At 41.5% G+C, this 26,801-nt stretch overlaps 1 protein-coding gene across 1 annotated transcript; it reads right to left on the reverse strand.

Annotated features, from left to right (window-relative positions):
- Nucleotides 1–2,163: 2,163 nt before the first annotated feature.
- Nucleotides 2,164–25,551, reverse strand: EIF5A (eukaryotic translation initiation factor 5A). The gene is made up of 6 exons (XM_060779875.2): nucleotides 25,353–25,551; nucleotides 13,624–13,810; nucleotides 9,659–9,763; nucleotides 5,747–5,878; nucleotides 3,573–3,646; nucleotides 2,164–3,436 (listed from the first exon to the last, which is right to left on the reverse strand). The coding sequence occupies exons 2-5, from the start codon at nucleotides 13,786–13,788 to the stop codon at nucleotides 3,584–3,586; spliced, it is 465 nt and encodes a 154-aa protein (XP_060635858.1). The 5' UTR covers nucleotides 13,789–13,810; nucleotides 25,353–25,551; the 3' UTR covers nucleotides 2,164–3,436; nucleotides 3,573–3,583.
- Between the last annotated feature and the right edge of the window lie 1,250 nt (nucleotides 25,552–26,801).

Raw genomic sequence — 26,801 nt, forward strand, 5'->3', positions numbered from 1 at the left:
GATGTAGGTGAACTATAACTCCAAAACCAAAGGGCACCGCCCACCAAACCCTTCCAGTATTTTCTATTGGTTATGGGAGAACCAAGTTTGGTTCAATTCCATTGTTAGTGGGGTTCAGAATGCTCTTTGATTGTAGGTGAACTACAAATCCCAGCAACTACAACTCCCAAATGTCAAAATTCTATTTCCCCCAAACTCCACCAGTGTTCACATTTGGGCATATTGAGTATTCGTGTAGAGTTTGATCCGGATCCATCATTGTTTGAGTCCACAGTGCTCTCTGGATGTAGGTGAACTACAACTCCACAACCAAAGGACACTGCCCACAAAATCCTTCCAGTATTTTCTGTTGGTCATGGGAGAACTGTGTGCCAAGTTTGGTTCAATTCCATTGTTGATGGGAGTTCAGAATGCTCTTTGATTGTTGGTGAACTATAAATCCCAGCAACTACAACTCCCAAATGTCAAGATTCTATTTTCCCCAAACTCCGCCAGTGTTCACATTTGGGCATATTGAGTATTTGTGTAGAGATTGGTCCAGATCCTGAGTCCACAGTGTTCTCTGGATATAGGTGAACTACAACTCCAAAACCAAAGGACACTGCCCACCAAACCCTTCCAGTATTTTCTGTTGGTCATGGGAGAACAGTGTGCCAAGTTTGGTTCAATTCCATCGTTGGTGGAGTTCAGAATGCTCTTTGACTGTAGGTGAACTATAAATCCCAGCAACTGCAACTCCCAAATGAGAAAATCAATTTTTTTGAGTGAAGGACATACATTGGTTTTTTAGATGTCTTGTGTTCAAATTTGGTGTCAATTTGTCCAGTGGTTTTTGAGTTTTGAGTTGAGTATCTATTTATATAGATATTTATACTCCGCCCTTTTCAAACCCCAAAGGCAACTCAAGGCAGCTTTTCATATAGGTAAGTAACTCAAGGCCAGGTATAAACCCAGAGGAAAGTTAACTTAAGCCAGAAATTAACACAAAGATGTTGCCTCCGTGCTTGCTGAGCTGGAAACTATGTCTAGCAGAGGGGCAAAGTTCTCTCATGTTGACAACCTCTCTCTGTTCCGCTGGCTTTTAGTTCAAGCAAACATTGCCAGATCTGGTGAGCCTTGAAATGGCTGGAGCTCCATTGCAGCTTAAACTCCATCCAAACTGATTTGGAGGCTGTCTCTTGCCCATACCTGCTATAAGGTGATCGTACCCAGTCTCGTGGCGCTGTGCCTGCTTAGAATGAGACTTCCTATAGCGAAAGTCATAGAATCATAGAATCCAAGAGTTGGAAGAGACCTCATGGGCCATCCAGTCCAACCCCATTCTGCCAAGAAGCAGGAATATTGCATTCAAATCACCCCTGACAGATGGCCATCCAGCCTCTTGTTTAAAAGCTTCCAAAGAAGGAGCCTTCACCACACTCCGGGGCAGAGAGTTCCACTGCTGAATGGCTCTCACAGTCAGGAAGTTCTTCCTCATGTTCAGATGGAATCTCCTCTCTTGTAGTTTGAAGTCATTGTTCCGCATCCTAGTCTCCAGGGAAGCAGAAAACAAGCTTTCTCCCTCCTCCCTGTGGCTTCCTCTCACATATTTATACATGGCTATCATATCTCTCCTCAGCCTTCTCTTCTTCAGGCTAAACATGCCCAGCTCCTTAAGCCGCTCCTCATAGGGCTTGTTCTCCAGACCCATGATCATTTGAGTCGCCCTCCTCTGGGCACACTCCAGCTTGTCAATATCTCTCTTGAATTGTGGTGCCCAGAATTGGACACAATATTCCAGGTGTGGTCTAACCAAAGCAGAATAGAGCATGGGGAGCATGACTTCCCTAGACCTAGACACTATGCTCCTATTGATGCAGGCCAAAATCCCATTGGCTTTGTTTGCCGCCACATCACATTGTTGGCTCATTGGCTATCATATCCCCTCTCAGCCTTCTCTTCTTCAGGCTAAACATGCCCAGCTCCTTAAGCCGCTCCTCATAGGGCTTGTTCTCCAGAGCCTTTGTCATTTTAGTCGCCCTCCTCTGGACACATTCCAGCTTGTCAATATCTCTCTTGAATTGTGGTGCCCAGAATTGCCCCTCCTTTGGCAGCACAACTGTCCTCCTCCCCCTCTGCTCTCGAGACCCCCCCTTTCCACAAACGACACAAAACCAGGGATGGTTTTTTTCATATTAAACTTGTTTCTGTTTTTATTTGAGGTTGATTAACAAATGTGTTGGATTAACACGGGGGGGGGGGAGGAAAGGGAGAGGGGGGAGGAGGCCACAGCACTGGCCCGTGAACAGCAGAAGAGAGTAAATATGAACCAAGGAAACAGTCGGGGGGGTCTAGGTGTTCACCCCGCAAAGATCCCTACCTGGCACAGCTCTTGGGGAAGGGGATGCAGTTACCCAGAATGCGAAAGAGGGAAAGAGGAGGAGGAGGAAGGGGAGAGCGGCTGGCTCCCGGGGGGGGGGGGGGGTGTCCCGGCGGCAACTACGGCACTAGAGCAAAGAGGAGGAAGAAAGGGGAGGCATTGAACATGATTGGGGAGGCAAAAGGGGGTCCCTTCCTGCAACCGAGAGGCAAAAGGGAGCTCCGATGTGCTCCGAAAGGCAGTGGAGAGAAGGGGAGGGGGTTTCGGGACGGGGAGCAACCGGAGAAGCGATCCCCCCAAAAGGAAACGTCAAAGAAGCCTCGAAGCACAATAGAAAGGAGGCTCCCTTAAGGAGGACAGGCCGCAGCCGCCGAAGATGGAAGGAAGGAAGGAAGGAAGGAGGAAGAGGAGGGGAGGAAAGAAGCCAGAAAAGACCCCCCTTCGGACGCCTCACTCTCTCCCCCTCCCCAAAACAACACCACCACCACCTCTCTCTCTCTCTATATATATAGAAGCATGGAAACTAATAATAAAAAATTAAACATGAGTCTTTTGTCGTTGTTTTCTTCCTCCTCCTAGCCATTTTAAATATTTTTTTTCCTTTTTTTAAGTGCAAAATTCTCAACTTTCTCTTGCCAGAAAACAGCTGTAGTGTCACTAGCACCCATGAGGGGAAAAGGGAAGGAGGGAAGGAAGGAAAGGAGGGAGGAGGAAGAAGAAAAATAATAATAATAGCATCATGATAACGAAATCGTATCAGCATCCAGCTTTCTTTCTTTCTTTCTGTTTTCCTTTCAAAAAGACCACAAAATAAAAAGATTTCTTTTCTTTTTTTGTTTTAATTCAAAAGGGAGGGTGGTGGAAGGTTTCGCTTTCTGGTTGGTTGTTTTTTTTTTCCTCGTTTTTTTGTTGTTGTTTTAAAGGAAGGGGGGAAAAAAGAGAAAAAAAAAAGATCTGGGTGGTTTTGGAGCGAAATCTGACAGCCTGCGGGTTGCGATCCTCTCTGGTTCATAACAAGTTGGAGCTGCTGCTGCTGCCGCCGCTGTTGGTTTTGCTGCTGCTGCTGCTGCTGCCGCCCTGGAAGGGGAAAGCGGGGGGCCTCAAAAGATGGCCCCTCTTGCCCAGACCCAAGGCAGAGGACCACCAAACCCCAGCTCCCTGGACTGCGCGCTCCTTCCGCTTTGTTTCGGACCCCACTCGCCCCAGAACTCACCTGTGGTTCCTTTATTTAGCCATGGCCTTGATAGCAACAGCGGCTTCCTCGGTCATTGCAGACAGTACGGTGATCTGGAGAGGGACAAGGAGGGATATCAACACGTAGCATTCATGGATGGAAATTATAGTATTTATTTTTATTTATTTATTTCACGCATTTCTACCCCGCCCTTCTCAACCCCCAAGGGTTAAGATAAAACATATATAAACAGCAATTATAAACAATTAAAACAATCAATTATACATCATAATCAATAAAACCAATCTAATGCTCAACGTTCGCCAGCTCAGAGTCCGTAAATTCATTCCACATTGTCAAATCCTATCAATTCAGTATCCAGGCAGGGGCCAATTTTGGCCCTCCAGGTGTTTTGGTTAGGCTTTTGGACTTCAATTCATAGTATAATAATAACAATAATAATAACAATAATGGGTTGTTGTAGGTTTTTTCGGGCTATGTGGCCATGGTCTAGAGGCATTCTCTCCTGACGTTTCACCTGCATCTATGGCAAGCATCCTCAGAGGTAATGAGGTCTGTTGGAAGTAGGAAAAAGAGTTTATCTATCTGTGGAATGACCAGGGTGGGACAAAGGACTCTTGTCTGCTGGAGCTAGGTGTGAATGTTTCAACTGACCACCTTGATTAGCATTTGATGGGTTGTAGGTTTTTTCGGGCTATATGGCCATGGTCTAGAGGCATTCTCTCCTGACGTTTCACCTGCATCTATGGCAGGCATCCTCAGAGGTAGTGAGGTCTGCTGGAACTAGGAAACCGGGTTTATATATCTGTGGAATGACCAGGGTGGGACAAAGGACTCTTGTCTGCTGGAGCAGACAATAATAGTAACAATAATAAGAATAAGAATAATAATCCAGACTGAAAGTTTTGGAACACAATACACCAGACATCACGATTGTGGAAAATAAAAAAAGTCTGGATTATTGATTGATTGGTTTATTATTATTATTATTTATTTACTTCATTTATATACCGCTTTTCTCAGCCCTCAGGCGACTCAAAGCGGTTAACAACAGCAAAATTCAAAGCCAAAACATCACAAAACGAATATGGGACAGTTAAAAACAGTAGCATCATCAACAATTAAACATCAATAATAATATGATATATTGATGTCGCCATTCCAGGTGACAGCCACATTGAGGAAAAACAACAGGAAAAACTCAGCCGCTATCAAGACCTTAAAATCGAACTACAAAGGCTCTGGCATAAACCAGTACAGGTGGTCCCAGTGGTCATTGGCACACTGTGTGCTGTGCCAAAAGATCACAGCTGGCATTATTTTTCTGTTTAATTAATATTTAATGTTATTTTACTTAAATGATATTTGTCTTGACTGTTCTAATGTAGCACAAATCCTATGTAAAATCATACTACGTATTTTTGACATTAATATTGAAATCTGAAATGTATACAGAAAATCACGATCTGTCAACTGCAAAAGGCCACCTGACTTGGATCTGCGCGCATCATTTGGAAATACATCCCACAGTCTTAGACGCTTGGGAAGTGTTCGGCTTGTGATTTTGTGATACGAAATCCAGCATCTAGATCTCGTTTACTGTGACATACTGCACTTTTGTGTCAATAATAATAATAATAATAATAATAATAATAATAATCTTTATTTATACCCCGCCACCACCTCCACAAAGGGGACTCGGGGCGGCTGACATGAGGCCAAGCTCGGTAGTGCAATTACAATAACGTAACACAAAAGCATAAAACAGTCATCACAATAAAAAAGGTAAAAAATGCAAAATAATACAGTGAAAAATCAGACACAATCACAGTGAGCGGGCCACATGTAGGGTTGAAAGAGACCATGTAGGCCATCCAGTCCAACCCCCTGCTGTGCAGGGAAAGCACAAACAAAGCACCTCCAACAGATGGCCATCCAGCCTCTCTTAAAAAGCCTCCAAAGAAGGAGCTTCCCCCACACTCTGGGACAGAGAGTTCCACTGCTGAACAGCTCTCCTTACAGTCGGGAAGTTCTTCCCAATGTTCAGGTGGATTCTCCTTTCCTGTAGTTTGAAGCCATTGCTTCAAACTACAAGAAAGGGCCTGAGGCTATTAGGAATGGTGGGAGTTGAAGTCCAAAGCACCTGGAGGGCCCAAGCTTGCCCATGCCAACCCTAGACTGCCTCTTCTTACCAGGATTTCTTCGCCACAGTCGTATTTCTGTTCGATCTCCTTGCCCAGGTCTCCCTCAGGAAGGCGCAGATCCTCCCGGACCTCCCCGCTGTCCTGGAGCAGGGAAAGGTACCCATCCTGGATCCCAATGAGCTGCAAGGAAAATTATAGGGAGAGAGAACTGTCAGCAAGGAAAGAACAATGTGTGGATAATGCCAACCTTTTTGGAGGGGTAACACCAGGCCCTGGGAAAAAAGGGTCCGGATTCACCACCACCAACACAATTTTGGTCTATGTTGCAACTGGAAAGCGTAAACACAAGAGGTGCCATGAGGGCACTGCCCTCGTTAATTAAATCCTCCTCCAGTCTCCAAATTTCTGGTATCATTATAGACAGCCAGACGCTGAGCATCATTTGCAACAAGAATTCTGCATTCCCTTACTCACTTTGCCTACAACACAGCCGTTCAATGCTAAGGCTTTCCGCCAAAATGGAACTGTAGAGGAGAGTCTACTGAACAAGCCAGTACCTGCTGCATATCAGTACTGCTATCTGTTGAGGAGTTACGAAGGAGAAGGCATCACTTTTCATTCAACCCTCATAGAATCAATGAGTTGGAAGAGACCTCATGCGCCATCCAACCCAACCCCATTCTGCCAAGAAGCAGGAAAATCGCATTCAAAGCACCCCTGACAGATGGCCATCCAGCCTGTGGTTAAAAGCCTCCAAAGAAGGAGCCTCCACCACACTCCGGGGCAGAGTTCCACTGCTGAACGGCCCTCACAGTCAGGAAGTTCTTCCTAATGTTCAGGTGGAATTTCCTTTCTTGTAATTTGTATTTAAAGTTGTTTTTATTACTGTTACTAGCCATACCTTGCCACGCGTTGCTGTGGCCCACGTGGGGGTTCTGTGTGGGAGGTTTGGCCCAATTCTATCATTGGTGGGGTTCAGAATGCTCTTTGATTGTAGGTGAACTATAAATCCCAGCAACGACAACTCCCAAATGTCAAGATTCTATTTTTCCCAAACTCCACCAGTGTTCACATTTGGGCATATTGAATATTCATGTAGAGTCTGGTCCAGATCCATCATTGCTTGAGTCCACAGTGATCTCTGGATGTAGGTGAACTACAACTCCAAAACCAAAGGCCACTGTCCACCAAACCCTTCCAGTATTTTCTGTTGGTCATGGGAGAACTGCGTGCCAAGTTTGATTCAATTCCATCATTGGTGGGGTTCAGAATGCTCTTTGATTGTAGGTGAACTATAAATCCCAGCAACTAAAACTCCCAAATGACAAAATCAAATTTTTTGAGTGAAGGACATACATTGGGTTGTTAGGTGTCTTGTGTCCAAATTTGGTGTCAATTTGTCCAGTGGTTTATGAGTTTTGTTAATCCCACAAACGAACATTACATTTTTTATTTATATAGATTGTCGACACAGGTAGAATAACATCGCAAACAAACATTATTAGGTATTGAATTACTGAATTACATTATAAATCTTTCTTGTAATTTGAAGCCATTGCTCAGCGTCCCTGTCTCCAGAGCAGTAGAAAACAAGTTTGTTCCTTCCTCCCTATGACTTCCCCTCACATATTGATGTATAGCTATCATGTCTCCTCTCAGCCTTCTCTTCTTCAGGCTAAACATGCCCAGCTCTTTAAGCCGCTCCTCATAGGGCTTGTTCTCCAGACCCTTGATCATTTCTTCACCCTCGTCTGGACACATTCCAGCTTGTCAATATCTCTCAATATCTCTAATCAACTCAAGTTTATAGTTTTCAGTTACTGCAATGCTAGGGACACAGAGACCAAAGGAAAATGTCCCTGGGACAGAATGCTTATTGGAATTCTTACTGACCACCAGACCTCTAATCAACACCTACAGAAAAAAAGGATTTCAATCTTCAATAGCTGGTCCCATTAGAGAAAACATTATAGAAGTTAGACAACTCCTGAATTAATGGTCAAAATTGGTAAAACCCAAAGGGGGGAAGAATGTTGGAGATGCAAAACGCAGAAAGGCACCTTCTTCCATCTTTGGCAGACCTGTACGGCGGTAAAAAGGTTGTGGAAAAAGGTGACTAAAGAAACTAACAAAATGATTCTTAAGAAGATTAAGAAAAACCCAAAAACATGCTTATTGGGTTTGTTTCAGGATAACATTGGTAAAGGAGGTGGAAAAATTTGGCAAGATAGTTTTATGGCAGCGAGAATCACAATAGTAAAATCTTGGAAGGGGGGAAAAAAGAACTACTGTATATACTCGAGTATAAACCGATCCAAATATAAGCTAAGGCCCCTAATTTTCCCACAAAAACTGGGAAAATGTATTGACTTGAGTATAAACCAAGGGTGGGAAATATAGCCACTAGTGGTAAATTTCAAAATAAAAACAGATACCAATAAAATGACATTAACTGAGGCAACAGTAGGTTAAATATTTTGGAATATTTACATAGAACTGTAATTTAAGGTAAGTGTCCAACTTTGATTAAACCATTATTCTAAACTTCAATGTAAATGTAGTTACATATTCTTCTAATAATAATAGAGTAAAATAATAAATGTAATAATAGTAATAATAGAGTAAAATAATAAATGTAGTAACAATAATGAAGTAAAATAATAAATGTAACAATAATAATAGGGTAAAATAATAAATATAATAATAATAGAGTAAGATAATAAATGTAATAATAAAAAGAGAAAAATAATTCATGTAATAATAGAGTAAAATAATGTAAATGTAATAATAATAATAATAGAGTAAATACATGTAATAAAATATTGCTAGAGTAAAATAATGTAAATGTAATAACAGTAATAGAGTAAAGTAATAAATGTAGTAATAATAATAAAGATAATAAATGTAACAATAACAATAATAAAAAGTGAAAAATAATTCATGTTATAATAGAGTGAAATAATAAATGCAATAATAATAGAGTAAAATAATGAAAATGTGATAATAATAGAGTAAAACATGTGATAAAATAATAATGATAACAGGCTAAATTAATAAGTAACTTTGACTTGAGTGTAAGCCAAGGGGGCCTTTTTCAGCCTTAAAAAAGGGCTAAAAACTCAGCTTATACTCAAGTAAATACGATACTCATTAAGGATTGGCGAAGAAAATTAGTCGAATATATGCAAACAGCCAAGATCTTCAATGGCATAAGAGGAGGAAACAAATAAGGTTTGCAAGAAAATGGGGGCTTGCATTTGGGTATTAAAAAAAGAAGACAAAAATAGATCTTGAAATAGCTGGACAGGGAGTGTATTAGTGTAATGGTAAGGACAGACTTCTGCAAGACAGCAATTCCATATGGTGTGGTGTCGGAAGTCATGAGTGGGAATGGGACAGGAGAAATAATACTTGTATTTTGATTGTTGAATTTCGCAGATTCATTCCTTTTTTTCATATATCACCAAAAAAATACTGAATTTAAAAACACTCTTTTGAGAGGCAGGAAATGCCACTTGTAACAGTGACAAGTCATGCTCTCCCAAGAGTTAGGAAAGTTAAGAAAGTTCTTGCGTCCTCCATGACTGCTCACCCTGGCACATCACTTGGTATATAACCCAAACCTTACAGGACTGAGGGAAGAAGAATCCCATAAGAACCGTGGGAGATGCTGACCAAAGCGGAAACAGGTGAAGAGGGAGGGATGGAGGGCAGGAAGGAGAATGTGGCTGAAATTACACCTCTGGACCGTTTCCATTCTGGCTGGCTGACCAGCGGCTCCCTTTGGCATTTCAACTGGGATCTGATTTAAGACGTTTCTACTAAGGGCCATCCATCTATCTTCCTTCCAAGAGCCCAACCATTATCCTAAACTAACCATTCACCTCAATGACAGTGAAGACGGCCTGAACACTCTTCTGAAAACCACTCCCCTCCAACTGACTCCCACCCTCTGTTTACCTGGAAATCATTTCTCTTAATGTTGGGCACATCCATGTTGTGGGTCGAAGGGCAGATATCTTCATATTTTTTCCCAGTGAAGATGTCTATGCCAACAAGGTGCACCTAGAAGGAAGAAAGGAGAAAAGGTTCTCAGCTCACAGAGCTTGCTTGCTTGCTTGCTTATTTATTTATTTATTATTTACAACATTTGTATGCCGCTTTTCTCACCCCGAAGGGGACTCAAAGCGGTTTCCACATAGGTAATGGCAAAATTCAATGCCAGCACAAACAATTACAATTAAACAATTACAGTTAGACATAAATCAAATTAAAATACATCCATAGACAGTAAAACAATTATTAAAACAGTAAAACAGTCTCATCCGTCACTTGGCATTTGGCCCAGTAGATTCCTCTTTCCAAGAGGCAAGGCAAAGGCTAGCCACATCTATCTATCTATCTATCTATCTATCTATCTATCTATCTATCTATCTATCTATCTATCTATCAATCTATTTGCAATATTTGTATATGGCCCTTCTCAACCTCAAAGGGGACTCAGGGCGGTTTGCAGTGTTGGCAACAATTCAATGCCCTCAATAAAAACAACATAAAACATTAAAATTGAGCCTCCCCTAATGAAACATCTTATTAAACACAGCACATAAAATAAAATCACCTATCACACAGACACATAGCCATTGTCCGAAAACAGTCATAGAATCCTAGAGTTGGAAGAGACCTCATGGGCCATCCAGTCCGACCCCATTCTGCCAAGAAGCAGGAAAATCGCATTCAAAGCACCCCCGACAGATGGTCATCCAGCCTCTGGTTAAAAGCCTCCATAGAAGGAGTCTCCACCACACTCTGGAGCAGAGAGTTCCACTTGTAAACAGCTCTCACAGTCAGGAAGTTCTTCTTAATGTTCAGGTGGAATCTCCTTTCCTGTAGTTTGAAGCCATTGTTCCATTGCGTCCTAGTCTCCAAGGAAGCAGAAAACAAGCTTGCTCCCTCCTTCCTGTGACTTCCACTCATATATTTATACATGGCTATCATGTCTCCTCTCAGCCCCTCTTCTGCAGGCTAAACATGCCCAGCTCTTTAAGCCACTCTTCATAGGGCTTGTTCTCCAGACCCTTGATCATTTGAGTTGCCCTCCTCTGGGCACATTCCAGCTTGTCAATATCTCTCTTCACTTGCGGTGCCCAGAATTAGACACAGTATTCCAGGTGTGGTCTGACCAAGGCAGAATAGAGCATGGGGAGCATGACTTGCCTGGATCTAGACACTAGACTCCTATTGATGCAGGCCAAAATCCCGTTGGCTTTTTAAGCTGTTGTCCACAAGGACTGCAAGATCTTTTTCACATGTCCTGCTCTCAAGCCAGGCATTGTCCTCCTTTCTGTATCTTTGCATTTCATTTGGAGTATCTAAGTGGAGTATCTTGCATTTGTCCCTGTTGAACTTCATTGTGTTAGTTTTGCCCCATCATCTCTCTAATCTGTCAAGATCATTTTGAATTCTGCTCCTGTCTTCTGGAGTATTGGCTCTCCTTCCCAATTTGGTGTTGTCTGCAAACTTGATGATCATGCCTTCTCGCCCTTCATCTAAGTCATTAACAAGCCAAGGTTCACTCTGTTCCTTAAAAAATACTTATTTCTCTTTTTGCCATTCTACTTTCCCAATATCTCCATTGCTTGGCCAGTCAATACTCTATGCCAGATACGGCTCTCCAAGATCATTTACCCGGCCCTCGCTCAAGGTTAACCTAAGACTGAAATGACTTGAGAGCACACAACAACAACAATCCTATCTCATCTGGCCACAGTGGTCCACACTCTTGTTACATCGCGAATAGATAACTGCAACGCGCTCTACGTGGGGTTGCCTTTGAAAACTGTTCGAAAACTTCAGTTAGTCCAACGGGCGGCAGCTAGATTAATCACCGGAGTGTCATACAGGGAGCATACCACTCCTCTGTTATGTCAGCTCCACTGTCTGCCGACCCAGTTCCGAGCACAATTCAAAGTGCTGGTTTTGACCTATAAAACCCTATACAGCTCCGGTCCAGCGTACCTGTCCAAACGTATCTCCTTCTATCTCCCACCTCGGAGTTTAAGATCTTCGGGGGAGGCCCTGCTCTCGGCCTCGCCTCTATCACAAGTGAGGCTGGTGGGGACGAGAGACAGGGCCTTCTCGGTAGTGGCCCCTCGCCTGTGGAATTCACTCCCCGGGGAAATTAGGTCATCAACATCCCTCCTCTCCTTCAGAAGGAAGCTGAAAACATGGATATGGGACCAGGCCTTTGGGTAATCTGGCAGACTGACAAGGTAATGACGACCAGAAATTTGGAAAGGACTATGGTAATGCTGAATGGACTTACGGATATCAGAACTCGGTGAACGCTGGCCACTAGATTGGCTTTTAATTGTTTAATTGTTATTGTTTTGATTGATTGCTTAAAATTAAAACAATAACAATTAAACAATTAAAAGCCAATCTAGTTTTAATTGATTGCTTGAGGAGCCCCCGGTGGCGCAGTGGGTTAAACCCCTGTGCCGGCAGAATTGAAGACCGACAGGTCGCGGGTTCGAATCCGGGGAGAGGCGGATGAGCTCCCTCTATCAGCTCCAGCTCCTCATGCGGGGACATGAGAGAAGCCTCCCACAAAGATGATAAAAACATCAACTCATCCGGGCGTCCCCTGGGCAACGTCCTTGCAGACGGCCAATTCTCTCACAACAGGAGCAACTCCTGACACGACAAAAAAAAAATTGATTGCTTTAACTACTGTGGTTATTGCTGTTATGTAATTTATTTGTTGAATTGTTGGCATCGAATTGTGCCGGTGTAAGCCGCCCTGAGTCCCTCCTTGGGGTTGAGAAGGGCGGGGTAGAACTGCCCGAAATAAATAAATAAATAAAACAAAAGCAGGCCAACACTTCCCACTGAAATACTAATACGTTTATATTTGTTAAAAATGTTCTTCATTTTAATTAGTGTATTGTTTTTAAGGGGGGGTTGCACTACAAATAAGATATATGCAGTGTGCATAGGAATTCATTCATGATTTTTTCAAATTATAATCTGGCCCTCCAACAGCTTGAGGGACTGTGACCTGGCCCTCTGTTTAAAACGTTTGAGGAACCCTGCTCTATGCCCTTAAGTTCCCCCTTAAGTTCCCCTTGGGCTTGAGGCTGCCTTCTAGAGACTTTTTCATATGTTCACAGAAACCCCACAGGCCTACTGGTGCATTTCTCCTGCAAGTGGGTAATGCCACTGGGGTTACACACCGGCTGCACAGGGAACGAACTCCAACTTCAAAGATCCCCATGCTAGGCAATGAAAGAACAGGGCCTCCAGGCAGGGTTCTGCTAGTCCTGGCTTCTAATGTTACTGCAGTTCTAAAGGGAACAAGAGGAGGAAAGGAGCTGAACCTCGCTTTTGCACATTTTACACATGTCTGCTAGGAACTTTATTCCACGCCAACCACCATATTTGGAAGGCAGCCCAGGCCTCCAAACAGAATCTGACTTCTACCAGTCAGCTTAGGTTTCAAGCTCAACCACACACCTTCTAAACCAGGCATGGGCAAACTTTGTCCCTCCAGGTGTTTGGAAGTTACACATCTTACACATGCCTGCTAAGAACTTTATTCCACGCCAACCACCATATCTGGAAGGCAGCCCAGGCCACCAAACAGAATCTGACTTCTACCAGTCAGCTAAGACTGTAATCCCAACCACACACCTTCTAAACCAGACATGGGAAAACTTTGTCCCTCCAGGTGTTTGGGAGTTGAAGTCCAAAACACCTGGAGGGCTGAAGATTGTCCATGCTTGTTCTAAACCAAGCAATTTAGCACACCTCAGGCATTCAGCAAGAAGAGAAATGGAAGGAAATAGAAGAGCTGGACTGCCAATGTGTTAATAAGAGAACTGAAGCTGTGACCCCCTCAGCCAGGGATGCCACGGCTCACTTACTTTGGCATGGCCATGCTTTCCGGTCTTGGAGGTGGACATCTCCACAATCTTGCAGGGACGCCCTTTGAGCACCACAAAGCCGTTCTTGCGGAGAGCGGAGCACTGCATGGGGAAGGTGGCGGAGGCCCCGGCATCGCCGGTCTCGAAGTCGAGGTCATCAGCCATGATGGATCAGATGTTATGGAAACTGCAAAGAGGAGAAGGAAAAGAGTTCTCAGCACATGCCACCTGCCACCCTTTTAGGAGGAGGCCCTCGCCAGTGTGGCTGAACTGTCCCCATGCCTGTACATACAAATTTCTAGTAACTGCGCATTTTATGTGACCGCAGTGTACCTGCACAGAATCTGATATTAGATGAAAAAAGAACTTTATCAATAGAACATTAGATTTCAATACATTTGGCCATAGAATCATAGAATCAAAGAGTTGGAAGAGACCTCATGGGCCATCCAGTCCAACCCCATTCTGCCAAGAAGCAGGAATATTGCATTCAAATCACCCCTGACAGATAGCCATCCAGCCTCTGTTTAAAAGCTTCCAAAGAAGGAGCCTCCACCACCCTCCAGCGCAGAGAGTTCCACTGCTAAACGGCTCTCTATGGATTGTTCTCTTGCACTCTCTCTCTTTCACTCACACAACAGCCACTATTTTGGCAAACTTGGAAGCAGAAAGGGTGCTGAATACAGAATCCACACAAACTTACATATCTAACCATCTTCTTCCCATATACCACAGACCTTCATAATATACTGAGATGAATTCCACAAATTCATGAGCTAGCTCACCTGGACACCTGCCAATTCATTTCATTAGATCATCCAGCACTGTGGGAGGAATGCCTTTTTGGGGCCGAGAGCCTTGTAGCCCGTGGCCACCTCCCAGGTTGGGGGTTGTTTCCTTGCAAGGGGGGAGGGGGGAGAGAGAGGCACACAGCCTTCAGGGAAAAGTCAGGCCCAATTGTATACCAGGTTAAAACCCCGTGGAGAAATGGCCAGACACTGGGTTCCACTTGGGGAGGAGGGGGTGCCCTCTATGGACCCCTGGGCTTTATATGCAGTTCCCCACTGGACAAAAGAAAGAACGCAGTAGGTAAAATGAACTGGAATATTGTCAGTGCTGTGCAAGCCCAGCTTCTCAATGCAAGAGCACACTCTTGTGGCTTGGCCCTTGACAAATACTGCAAACCTTTCCCCAGGAAAGTGTTTCATCCCCAAATCTCAATTTAAACATTATGCTGCATGGCAATGGTGTGTTGCCTGAAGAAAATGACACAATTTTCACAGCTCAGTCTGGTGACACACATTTTCACCTAAGAATTTCATTCTGGCATATGATTTTGTAGTCTCCAGACCACTTCATCAGTATAAAAACTTGAGTCTATAATACCACGTTATCATTCTTGCTGCAACAAACACAACTCTTCTCCCCACAAAATTAATTTATGTTTTCAAGTAGCAAATAGGGATCTCTATATTTATTTATTTACTTATTTACAGTATTTATATACTGCTTTTCTCACCCCTAGGAGCACTCAAAACGGTTTGCACATAGATAATGGCAAAAATTCAATGCCTTACAACTACAATAGTAAAACCGCACTTTAAACATAAATCATATTAAAAACAGTACATCACCAAATATCAAAAGTTATTAAAACTATGTATTGAATATCAAATAGTTTCTAATATTTGATATTGAAGTTTTATCTCTTTTGTAGTAAGTCTATACTTTTTTGTGCATTTTCTTATTTTCAATTCCCTGGGACTTATCCTGAAGCCTGCCTTCCCATTTACAAAAAAAAGAGATCTCCCACTATGGGCATCTAACCAGGTAAGTTTCATGAAAATAGCAATGCTCCATTAGCCTTAAAAAAATTCTAAGCATGTTCTCCACATGAAGCTGAAAGGCCTACATTAGCACCTCAATAGATTCTTGTCATCCAGTCAACCCCTAATGAAAGAAAGAATGGATTAACATCTATTTTTTTAGATGGTAGCCACCCTGGGCACACCCAGATCCTGACTGATTTTGAAAACTAAACAAGTTTAGGTCAGCTTAACACTTGGAGAAAAGATCCTAGGAGGATTAACTATTTGCCAACCACACTGATAGAAACTGGGGTATAGCTACAGAGAACCAGCACTCTTTAGTGGCTTGAGCATTAGACTGACTTTGGAGACCAGGGTTCAGATCCCCACTTGGCCACTCACTGGATGGTCCTGGGCAAGCCACACTCTCTGGGCCAAAGAGGAGAGCAAAGGCCAACATCCTTGACAACACGGCTTGCCAAGGAAACCCCATGGAAGAGTAGCCTATGCTCTGCCACAAGTCAGAAAGGAATTGATGGCACAAAACAGCATAAATATAAATGCAAACAGGGCCAACCCTGGCAAGTACCTAAGTAGAAGAATGCCAATGAATGCCAGGGACTTTGGAGAAATTTCAGAGGAAGAAAATGGCTTAAACAGACAATGCCTAAGTTCACACCTAGCTTCTAACAAGGAAATGAATGGGGTCCCTGAAGGCATATGCAGATAATTATTACTATTACTATCACTATCACCACCATCACCACCACAACAGCTGAAAGCACCCTTCTAGTACGTGTGAAAAAGATCTTGGGAGTCCTCGTGGACAAGTTAAACATGAGCCAACAATGTGATGTGGTGGCAAAAAAAGCCAATGAGATTTTGGCCTGCATCAATAGGAGCATAGTGTCTAGATCTAGGGAAGTCATGCTCCCCATGCTCTATTCCGCTTTGGTTAGACCACACCTGGAATATTGTGTCCAATTCTGGGCACCACAATTCAAGAGAGATATTAACAAGCTGGAAAGTGTCCAGAGGAGGGCAACTAAAATGATCAAGGGTCTGGAGAACAAGCCCTATGAGGAGCGGCTTAAGGAGCTGGGCATGTTTAGCCTGAAGAAGAGAAGGCTGAGAGGTGATATGATAGCCATGGATAAATATGCGAGAAGACACAGGGAGGAGGGAGCAAGCTTGTTTTCTGCTTCCCTGGAGACTAGGACGCAATGGAACAATGGCTTCAAACTGCAAGAGAGGAGATTCCATCTGAACATGAGGAAGAACTTCCCAACTGTGAGAGCTGTTCAGCAGTGGAACTCTCTGCCCCAGAGTGTGGTGGAGGCTCCTTCTTTGGAAGCTTTTAAGCAGAGGCTGGATGGCCATCTGTCAGGGGTGATTTGAATGCAATATTCCTGCTTCTTGGCAGAATGGGGTTGGACTGGATGGCTCAGGAGGTCTCTTCCAACTCTTTGATTCTATGATGAGATTGAATCTAGATTTTAACTAAGAGACACTATGAGTTATGAGACACCATGAGGGGCTTTCTGCCCCTCAGAAGACACCCTCCCAGAATCCCAGAACGGCTTCCGCCCCTCCAGAGGAACCGTGGACATGGCAGTGGAACTCTCTGCCCCGGAGTGTGGTGGAGGCTCCTTCTTTGGAAGCTTTTAAACAGAGGCTGGATGGCCATCTGTCGGGGGTGCTTTGAATGCAATATTCCTGCTTCTTGGCAGAATGGGGTTGGACTGGATGGCCCATGAGGTCTCTTCCAACTCTTTGATTCTATGATTCCTGAATCCCTGAGCATCGCAATCAAGAGTCAATACACTAGATTAGATGAATGGAGGCTGTGGCATTACATAAGGCCAACTCCCAGATCTTCACACCCTGGGGGAGAAATTACGAAAAGTGCAGACACCCTCTCCTTGGAGAGGCCTCCCCAAAGGACAAATTTAGGCAGGTTTTCTGGTTTCTTTCAGTGGAGGCCCGCAGTTTCCTAGCCACCCAGAACCCTTCCCACCTTACATCGGAGCAGGAAAAACTAGACTGGGTTCCTGAGGAGGTGCCGCGCTGCAGGCTCATGCTAGCGTTGAGGCAAAGCAAGACACAAGGCGGGCAGAGTCACAGCTGTTCTGAAAGACTCCAGGACCTTCTCCAGAGATTCGGAGCTCGCTTTGGTTTCAGCGTTACGCTACAGTCGCTATGCTCTGGTAACTGATCAGGACAACTGCTCCGCCACCCGGAATGACGGCCCTTTTGAAAGAGGGGCCCGGCAGTGGCAGCAGGAGAGTCCCCAAAAGGCAGACGAACGACCATGTGCTCCCCATTTTGCCTACAGCAAGGGAGCGGCAGGAAAGGGGGAAGCAGGGAGTTTGGAGTGCCTCTGCCAGCAAGCGGGCAAGCAAGCCACGGCCCTTCACGCCACATGTTTGGAGGGAGACTCCCTCTCTTCCTGCCAAGACCAAGCATGATTCAGCTAAGCTGCCACTGCAGAGAGCCAGACTCAACCACGTGGCTGCCTTATGGAAGGGGACGGGAGAGAGAATGGCAGACATCCCTCGCCTACGGTCCTGCGCAGAGCCGGCCCCCTGTTTCAGGCCCATTTTGGGTGACCTCACACAGAAGATCGTCCCATTCAAAAGGCTCCGATTCCAAGCTCCCAGGAGTTCTCTGCACAGACTCCCCAGTCCCGTCCCCCCGCCCCACATGCTGATTCAGCAACAGCAGCGAGCCAGCAGTGCGCTCTGGGAAGGGCCTTTCTCTCTCTCTCTCTAACTCTCTCATTCAACCAACCACCAACCGCCAGGCTCAGTTCATGCCCAGCCCAGGGTCCTTGTTATGCAAGGAAAAGCCCAGCCAACACCCACTCGCTCCAGCCCAGACTGGAGAGCAAATGGTGGCCCTCCGCACCTCAAACAGGAGAGCAATCCCCAGGAGGGCTGCCAGGGAGTAAGGAAGGAAGGAATCCCCCTTGAACCTCTCTCACACAGAAGCAACAAGTTGGGGTTCTTAGAGTTACGAGCTGAGTTCCCTTTCAAAGCACAACGAAACTCATTTTCCTGCCCTCCAAACGGCCTTGTCTACTTTGCAAAGGGAGTACACAATGGAGATTGTGTACGCACATGTTAAGCTGAAAGCAGGCTATGTTCTGGGCAACTATCCCACCCTCCTGCAAGAGGAGACCCTCCCATTAACACCTACACAAGAACAGCATGACCCCCTTCCTCAATTTGTCTTTTATGGTTGTCTGGGAAAAGCTAGATTTCTGCCTATTTTCCCAGCACTTACAACTCCTCCAGCACTAGAATGGTACGTGGCATTCCAGGGGTGGATAAAATGCATTCGTTACAGCTTAGTGCATTAAATAAACCTTTTACCTGGCATGGGTAACCCTTAAAGAGCCATTTCTAACCGGCACGTCTAATAATCGCTTAAACTCTACTCCTCCGTAGCAGAAGGATAAATTTCCCTACCCAAAAGTCCTCTTCCTAGTGGTACTAACTTTGCTCCATATGGTAAACCCCAAACTTGCCTCTCAAGAGCTTTTCTGCTTTATTAGTGAGTCCTGCTCTGGTATATGCTACACCCTAATTTGGTGTGGGGCACAGACACCCGCTCCTCCCAATTTCTCCTCTTTCTTCCATTTCCCCGAAGAGAAACTCGGTTGAATAGTTGCTGGAAAACACGCTGTTCCTACCCTGTACCACTAGTAAAATGGTGGGACTTCTGTCGGGAACTACCACGACATGTTCTCTCTTGGCTCCCCTTCTAAGCCGGGCCTTCAACCTCCACCGTTGCCTGCCCCAAACTACTTTGTCCTCCCTCTTTTTCCTGAGTCTGGGGCAGTCCTTAATAATAATAATAATAATAATAATAATAATAATAATAACAACAACAACACTTTATTTGTACCCCGCTACCATCTCCCCAAGGGACTAAGTGCGGCTTACATGAGGCCAAGCCCAAACACAACAATACAAGCAATAATAACAATACAAGCAATTAAAAAAAAAAGACAATAAAATACACAACATTATCAATAAAACAACACATAATTAAAAACAGAGGGAAGGCCAAATGTAGAGTTAAAATTGGAAATAATGCTGGTACATGAACGAAAGGTAATACTGTTGTTTGTGGAAGGGCATAGGAGCAGACTTAAAGAAATGTAAAGTGCTTTGGAGGACAAAGTGCTATGGGATCATTATTCAACCTGTATCTCCAACACTCCTTTCTAACTGAGACCCCACATTAGGGAGAATTCATGAATTCATCTCACCCTGCATGTTGACTTTTCCTAGTTTTGTGGTTCCTCTCCACCATCCTATTCTGAAAACCATAAATCCCCTTAAGAGCCCCAAACGCAGGGTGGAGAAGGAAGCAAAGCTTGACCCATCAGCCCCAGAATGTCTCTCTTTTCATATCTTTGCCACAGAGAGAACTGCCTTTCAAGGGATATCCCGAATGACGCTTCAACCCCATAAACCTGCACCACACCCACCTCCGGCTTTCTCAGTTCAGCTCAGGACATGCTCCCCACTCTCTACCTTTCAACTGAAGACCCGCAGCTACACATTCCCCCCAAATGCAGTTGTTACCCCAGTTTCCCCATTCATTTGAGGGTTAACTTCACTATACTTTGTAGACAACCAACCATAGAAAGCTCACACCATAAGGATGTGCCCTCAATAAGGAGAATCCTTCCCCCAAACCCTTTTCTATATGCAACTCCATTAGGCTGAAAGTCCATTTTTCCTTTCGACACCCAAAGAAACCATACAGATGTTTTGTTGAGGTTCCCACCCCAGAGGTGAAAGGAAATCTCAGAAAACCAGCCCAAATCCCAAAGAAACATCTCTCTCTCTCTTAATATACATTACATAAAAGTGTATAATATGCAGAGAGACACTGTATAAATTTGTGACTATATAAATATATGTGTGTGCGAGAGTGAGTAACTTTTTTCTCCTATTTTAAAGTTTTAAAAAGTCTGGAGTCTATGGGAAGAACAGGGTGAGGTCTGGAGCTCTCTTTCTCACAAAACCTCATACTTTTAAGCTGCAAATGGGCCCTGGGGAGCCTTCCGCCCCTATGGGAAATCCCCCTTAACTTTCCCCATATTAAAAATCCCCTTAATTTTGGGACTAAAACCTATTGTTTCACCTAATAGCCCCTTTCCATGTTGTAGCTGCCTCTCGATGGTCTTAGGTCTTCTTACACTGCCCGCACAACTTGATAACAATAATAATCCCAATAAACCAATTCTGGTCACTGCACAATTTAACAAATAATAATAATGCTACTATATCCATTCTGATCACCACCCCACACAACTTAATAATGATGATAATAACACAAAAAACTAATTCTGATCACTGTCCCCAACAACTTAATAAATAATTTGTATATTTCAAATTGTATGGTGATGCTTTTAGGTTAAGCTGCTTTGAGTCTCCTTCAGGAGATTAAGCTGAATATAAATAAATATCACAATAATTGTACATTTTACATTGTATGCCAATGCATTTATTTTAAACTACTTTGAATCTCTTGCAGGAGAGACTCAAAGCAGAGTATAAATAAATATAATAATAACTGTATATTTTAAATTGTATGTCGATGCTTTTAGGTTAAGCCATTTTATCTCTCCTACAGGAGAGACTCAAAGCAGCTTAACCTAAAAGAATCAGCATAAAATTTAAAACATATTATTATTATTATTATTATTATTAACCTCTGAGTCTCCTGCAAGATAGATAAATGTGGGGTATAAATTAATATAATAGCTGTATATTTTAAATTTCCAATACTTTGTCCGATACTTTTAGGTTAAGCTGCTTTGAGTCTCCTGCAGGAGAGATAAAGAGGGGTATTAAAATATAACAATAGCATATTTTAAATTGTATGCTGATGCTTTTAGGTTATTTTTATTTTATTTATTTATTTTATTTATGTCCTGCTTTATTCTCTACGTGCAGAGACTCAAAGCAGCTCACAATCCAAATGTACTAGTATTATATTGCATTAGATTATAATATTATCAATATTATACATATATAAAATATATCATATTATCACCATAGGACAATATTAGTAATTATCCTGCAGGAGAGATAAGGCGGGGTATAAATATAATAATAATAATAATCCAATTCTGATCACTGTCACCAAGAACCCACTAAATAAGAATAAAAACAATAATAATAAACCATTTTAATCACTGCTCCCTCCCCTCGTATGTTTACTTAATAATAAGGTAATAATAATAATAATTAATACTCCGCATGAGAGATAAAGCAAGGTGTAAATATAATAAATAATAATCCAATTCTGATCACTGTCACCAAGAACCCAACATTACAACTTAAAATATGCAGTATATAATTACATACTATTAATGCTATATTATTATTATTAGTATTATAGTACATTGTGTTACATTATATCAGTATAGAACAATATTAGAAATTATCTTGCAGGAGGGAGAAAGAGAGGTATAAATATAATAATGATAATAATAATAATAATAATAATCCAATTCTGATCACTGTCGCCAAGAACCAAACATTACAACTTAAAATATGCAGTATATCATTATATACTATTAATGCTATATTATTATTATTATAGTAGTATATTGTATTAACATAATAATAATCCAATTCTGATCACTGTCGCCAAGAACCCAACATTACAACTTAAAATATGCAGTACGTCATTATATACTATTAGTAGTAGTAGTATATTGTGTTACATTATAATATATTAGCATAGGACAATATTAGAAATTATCTTGCAGGAGGGAGAAAGAGGGGTATAAATATAATAATGATTATAATAATAGGACAATATTAGAAATTATCTTGCAGGAGAAAGAGAGGTATAAATATTATAATAATAATGATAATGATAATAATAATAATATAATAATCCAATTCTGATCACTGTTTCCAAGAACCCAACATTACAATTTAAAATATGCAGTATAACATTATATACTACTAATGCTATATTATTATTAGTAGTAGTATATTGTGTTACATTATAATATATTAGCATAGGACAATATTAGAAATTATCTTGCAGGAGAGAGAAAGAGGGGCATAAATATAATAATAATGATAATAATAGAAATTATCTTGCAGGAGAAAGAGGGGTATAAATATAATAATAATGATAATAATATAATAATAATCCAATTCTGATCACTGTCACCAAGAACCCAACATTACAATTTAAAATATGCAGTATAACATTATATACTATTAATGCTATATTATTATTATTATTAGTAGTAGTATATTGTTACATTATAATATATTAGCATAGGACAATATTAGAAATTATCTTGCAGGAGAGAGAAAAAAGGGGTATAAATATAATAATGATGATAATAAAAGGACAATATTAGAAATTATTTTGCAGGAGAGAGAAAAAAGGGTATACATATAATATAATAATAATAATAATAATAATAATAATCCAATTCTGATCACTGTTGCCAAGAACCCAACATTACAACTTAAAATATGCAATATATCATTATATACTATTAATGATATATCATTATTAGTAGTATTATAGTATATTGTGTTACATTATAATATAATAGCACAGGACAATATTAGAAATTATCCTGCAGGAGAGAAAAGGGGTAGAATTATAATAATAATAATTAGGGTATACATAATAATAATCCAATTCTGATCACTGTCGCCAAGAACTCACTAAATAAGAATATTAACAACAATAATAAACCATTTCTAATCACTGCTCCCTCCCCTCGTTTGATTGCTTAATAATAATAATAATAATAATGTAATAATTATCTAATCACTGCTCCCTCTCCTCGTTTGATTACTTAATAATAATAATAATAATAATAATAATGTAATAATTATCTAATCACTGCTCTCTCCCCTCGTTTGATTACTTAATAATAATAATAATAATAATAATAATGTAAAAATATTATTATAATGATAATAATATAATAATAATCCAATTCTGATCACTGTCGCCAAGAACCCAACATTACAACTTAAAATATGCAGTATATCATTATATACTATTAATGCTATATTATTATTATAAGTAGTATATTGTGTTAATATAATAATAATCCAATTCTGATTACTGTTGCCAAGAAACCAACATTATAACTTAAAATATGCAGTATATCATTATATACTATTATTGCTATATTATTATTATTATTATTATTATTATTATTATCATAAGTAGTATATTGTGTTAATATAATAATAATCCAATTCTGCTCACTGTTGCCAAGAACCCAACATTATAACTTAAAATATGCAGTATATCATTATATACTATTAGTAGTAGTAGTACATTGTATTACATTATAATATATTAGGATAGGACAATATTAGAAATTATCTTGCAGGAGAAAGAGGGGTATAAATATAATAATAATAATAATAATAATATAATCCAATTCTGATCACTGTCGCCAAGAACCCACTAAATAAGAATATTAACAATAATAATAAATCATTTATAATCACTGCTCCCTCCCCTCATTTGATTACTTAATAATAATGTTAAAATATAATAATGATAATAATGTAATAATCCAATTCTGATCACTGTCGCCAAGAACCCACTAAATAAGAATGCTAACAATAATAATAAACTATTTCCTAATCACTGCTCCCTCCCCTCGTTTGATTACTTAATAATAATAATAATGTAAAAATATAATAATGATAATAATAATATAGTAATCCAATTCTGATCACAGTCGCCAAGAACCCACTAAATAATAATATTAACAATAATAATAAACCATTTCTAATCACTGCTCCCTCCCCTCATTTGATTACTTAATAACAATAATAATAATAATGTAAAAATATAACGAAAATAATAATATAATAATCCAATTTATAATCACTGCTCCCTCTCCTCGTTTGATTACTTAATAATAATGTAAAAATATAATAATAATATTATAATAATCCAATTCTGATGACTGTCGCCAAGAACCCACTAAATAAGAATATTAACAATAATAATAAATCATTTATAATCACTGCTCCCTCCCCTCATTTGATTACTTAATAATAATAATAATAACAATAATAAAAATGGTAATAAAGATAAGAATATTAACAATAATAATAAACCATTTATAATCACTGCTCCCTCCCCTCGTTTGATTACTTAATAATAATGTAAAAATATAATAATAATAAATAATAATGGTAATAAAGATAAGAACATTAACAATAATAATAAACCATTTCTAATCACTGCTCCCTCATCTCGTTTGATTAATTAATTAATAATAATAATAATGTAAAATATAATAATAATAGTAATAATACAATTCTGATCACTGTCACCAAGAACCCACTAAATAAGCATATTAACAACAATAATAAACCATTTATAATCACTGCAATAATAATGTAAAAATATAATAATGATAATAATAATATAATCCAATTCTGATCAGTCGTCAAGAACCCACTAAATAAGAATATCAACAATAATAATGAACCATCTCTAATCACTGCTCCCTCCCCTCGTTTGTTGACTTAATAATACTAATAATATTAATAATAATAATAATTAATAAACCCATTCTGGCTGGCCCTCCCCTCAAAAGGAGAGGCCAAGGCGGGCCTAGGCCTCCGGTTCCTTGGCCAGGCCGGGGCCTGGAGTACTTGAGCTCCCCACCCGCCGCTGCCTCATGGCCGGGAGTCAGGCGAGAAGGGCCCCCGGCGCCGGGACTAGGCCGCAGCGGCCTCGCGGTGGCCTGGCTCACGCGGCGGGGCTTCCCTGCCTCGAGGGCCGCCGCCTCCCTGTGGCCCGCTCAGGCCCGGCGCCGGGAGAGGCCTCCGTTCCGCGTGCGGACGGGAGTAAGGAGGGAGGGAGGGACGGGCGCGCGCTCACCTCAGCCGCCCGCGAGCTCAACCGCCGCCGCCGCCGCCGCCGCTCCTGCTGCTGCAACCCAGCCCGCAGTGCGCACGCGCACTCGCCGCCTCTCCTCACTCTCTCTCCCTCTCTCTCTCTCGCAAAGCCTCCTCCCCTCACTTCCTTTTCCGCCACCTCCTCCCGCATGCGCAGTGAGGAAAACAGCTTTCCGACACTGCGCAGGCGCGAAAAGGGGGGCAAATTCCAATTTGGGCCCTGCGGGTGTTTTGGACTCCAACTCCCACAATTCCTAACAGCCGCTAGCGGCTGTTAGGAATTGTGGGAGTTGGAGTCCAAAACACCCGCAGGGCCCAAGTTGGTCTCCCTTCCTCGCGGCTGAAGCGCATGCGTCGAATGGACTCATGCGCTGTTTCCCCCGCCTCACTCCCCTTCCACCACGCATGCGCCAATCATCCCGCGTGCCTCACTTGCCGGACGAGCCGCTTCACCAAAGCGCATGCGCATCCGCGCTGAAACTGGAGCCTTCCAAATCGCTTGGAATAGGAACATCCGGGTCCTCCGGGTCCTCGCCACTTCACCAAAGCGCATGCGCATCCCCGCTGAAACTGAAGCCTTCCAAACCTCTAGGAATAGGGACATCCGGGTCCTTGCCACTTCACCAAAGCGCATGCGCATCCCCGCTGAAACTGAAGCCTTCCAAATCTCTTGGAATAGGAACATCCGGGTCTTTGCCACTTCACCAAAGCGCATGCGCATCCCCGCTGAAACTGAAGCCTTCCAAATCTCTTGGAATGGGAACATCCGGGTCCTCTTTTTTTTTTTTTGAACCACGCGGTCTTCGGCGGCCATCTTGCCCAGCGTTGGTTGCCAAGGCAACCCAGTGCCCTGCTAGTCATCCATACTCGAGTCTGGTTTTTTAGGCCTAACTCTCAAGCAACCAAATGCTACATATATCTGGCATGGAATAATCCTCCATGGCTCCTGGTTGAACCGAAAACCGACTATTATTAATAACAATGATGATTATGATGATGTATTCTCTAGTATGGGATATGTAGTATGAGTTACGCCTAGTTTTAATTGTAACTCTCAAGCAACCAGAAGCTACATTGATTCAGCACTGGATAATCCTTTGTGGGTTGGACTAAAAGTCAACATAATAATAATAATAATAATAATAATAATAATAATAATAATATATTATATATAATTATATAATTATTATATATAATTATTAGTTATATATAATTAATATATTATTATATATTACAATATATATTATCATAATTTATAATATTAATATAATTAATATATATTAATTATATATAATTATAATTTATTATTATTTATGGTCTAGTATGGAATTTGGATGAGTTAGGCCTACTTTTAATTGTAACTCTCAAGCAACCAGAAGCTACATTGATTCAGCATTGGAAAATCCTTTGTGAGTTGAACTAAAAGTCGACA

The sequence above is a fragment of the Anolis sagrei genome, chromosome 6 (assembly GCF_037176765.1).
Source record: "Anolis sagrei isolate rAnoSag1 chromosome 6, rAnoSag1.mat, whole genome shotgun sequence".
Lineage (NCBI taxonomy): Eukaryota > Metazoa > Chordata > Lepidosauria > Squamata > Dactyloidae > Anolis > Anolis sagrei.

Excerpts from the sequence above, each read along its gene's own strand:
- EIF5A (XM_060779875.2), bottom strand. The coding sequence starts at position 13,788 with ATGGCTGATGACCTCGACTTCGAGACCGGCGATGCCGGGGCCTCCGCC. Across the intron at positions 9,764-13,623 it reads GAAAGCATGGCCATGCCAAA|GTGCACCTTGTTGGCATAGA; the intron begins GTAAGTGAGCCG and ends TCTTCCTTCTAG. Across the intron at positions 5,879-9,658 it reads TTAAGAGAAATGATTTCCAG|CTCATTGGGATCCAGGATGG; the intron begins GTAAACAGAGGG and ends TTTTCCTTGCAG.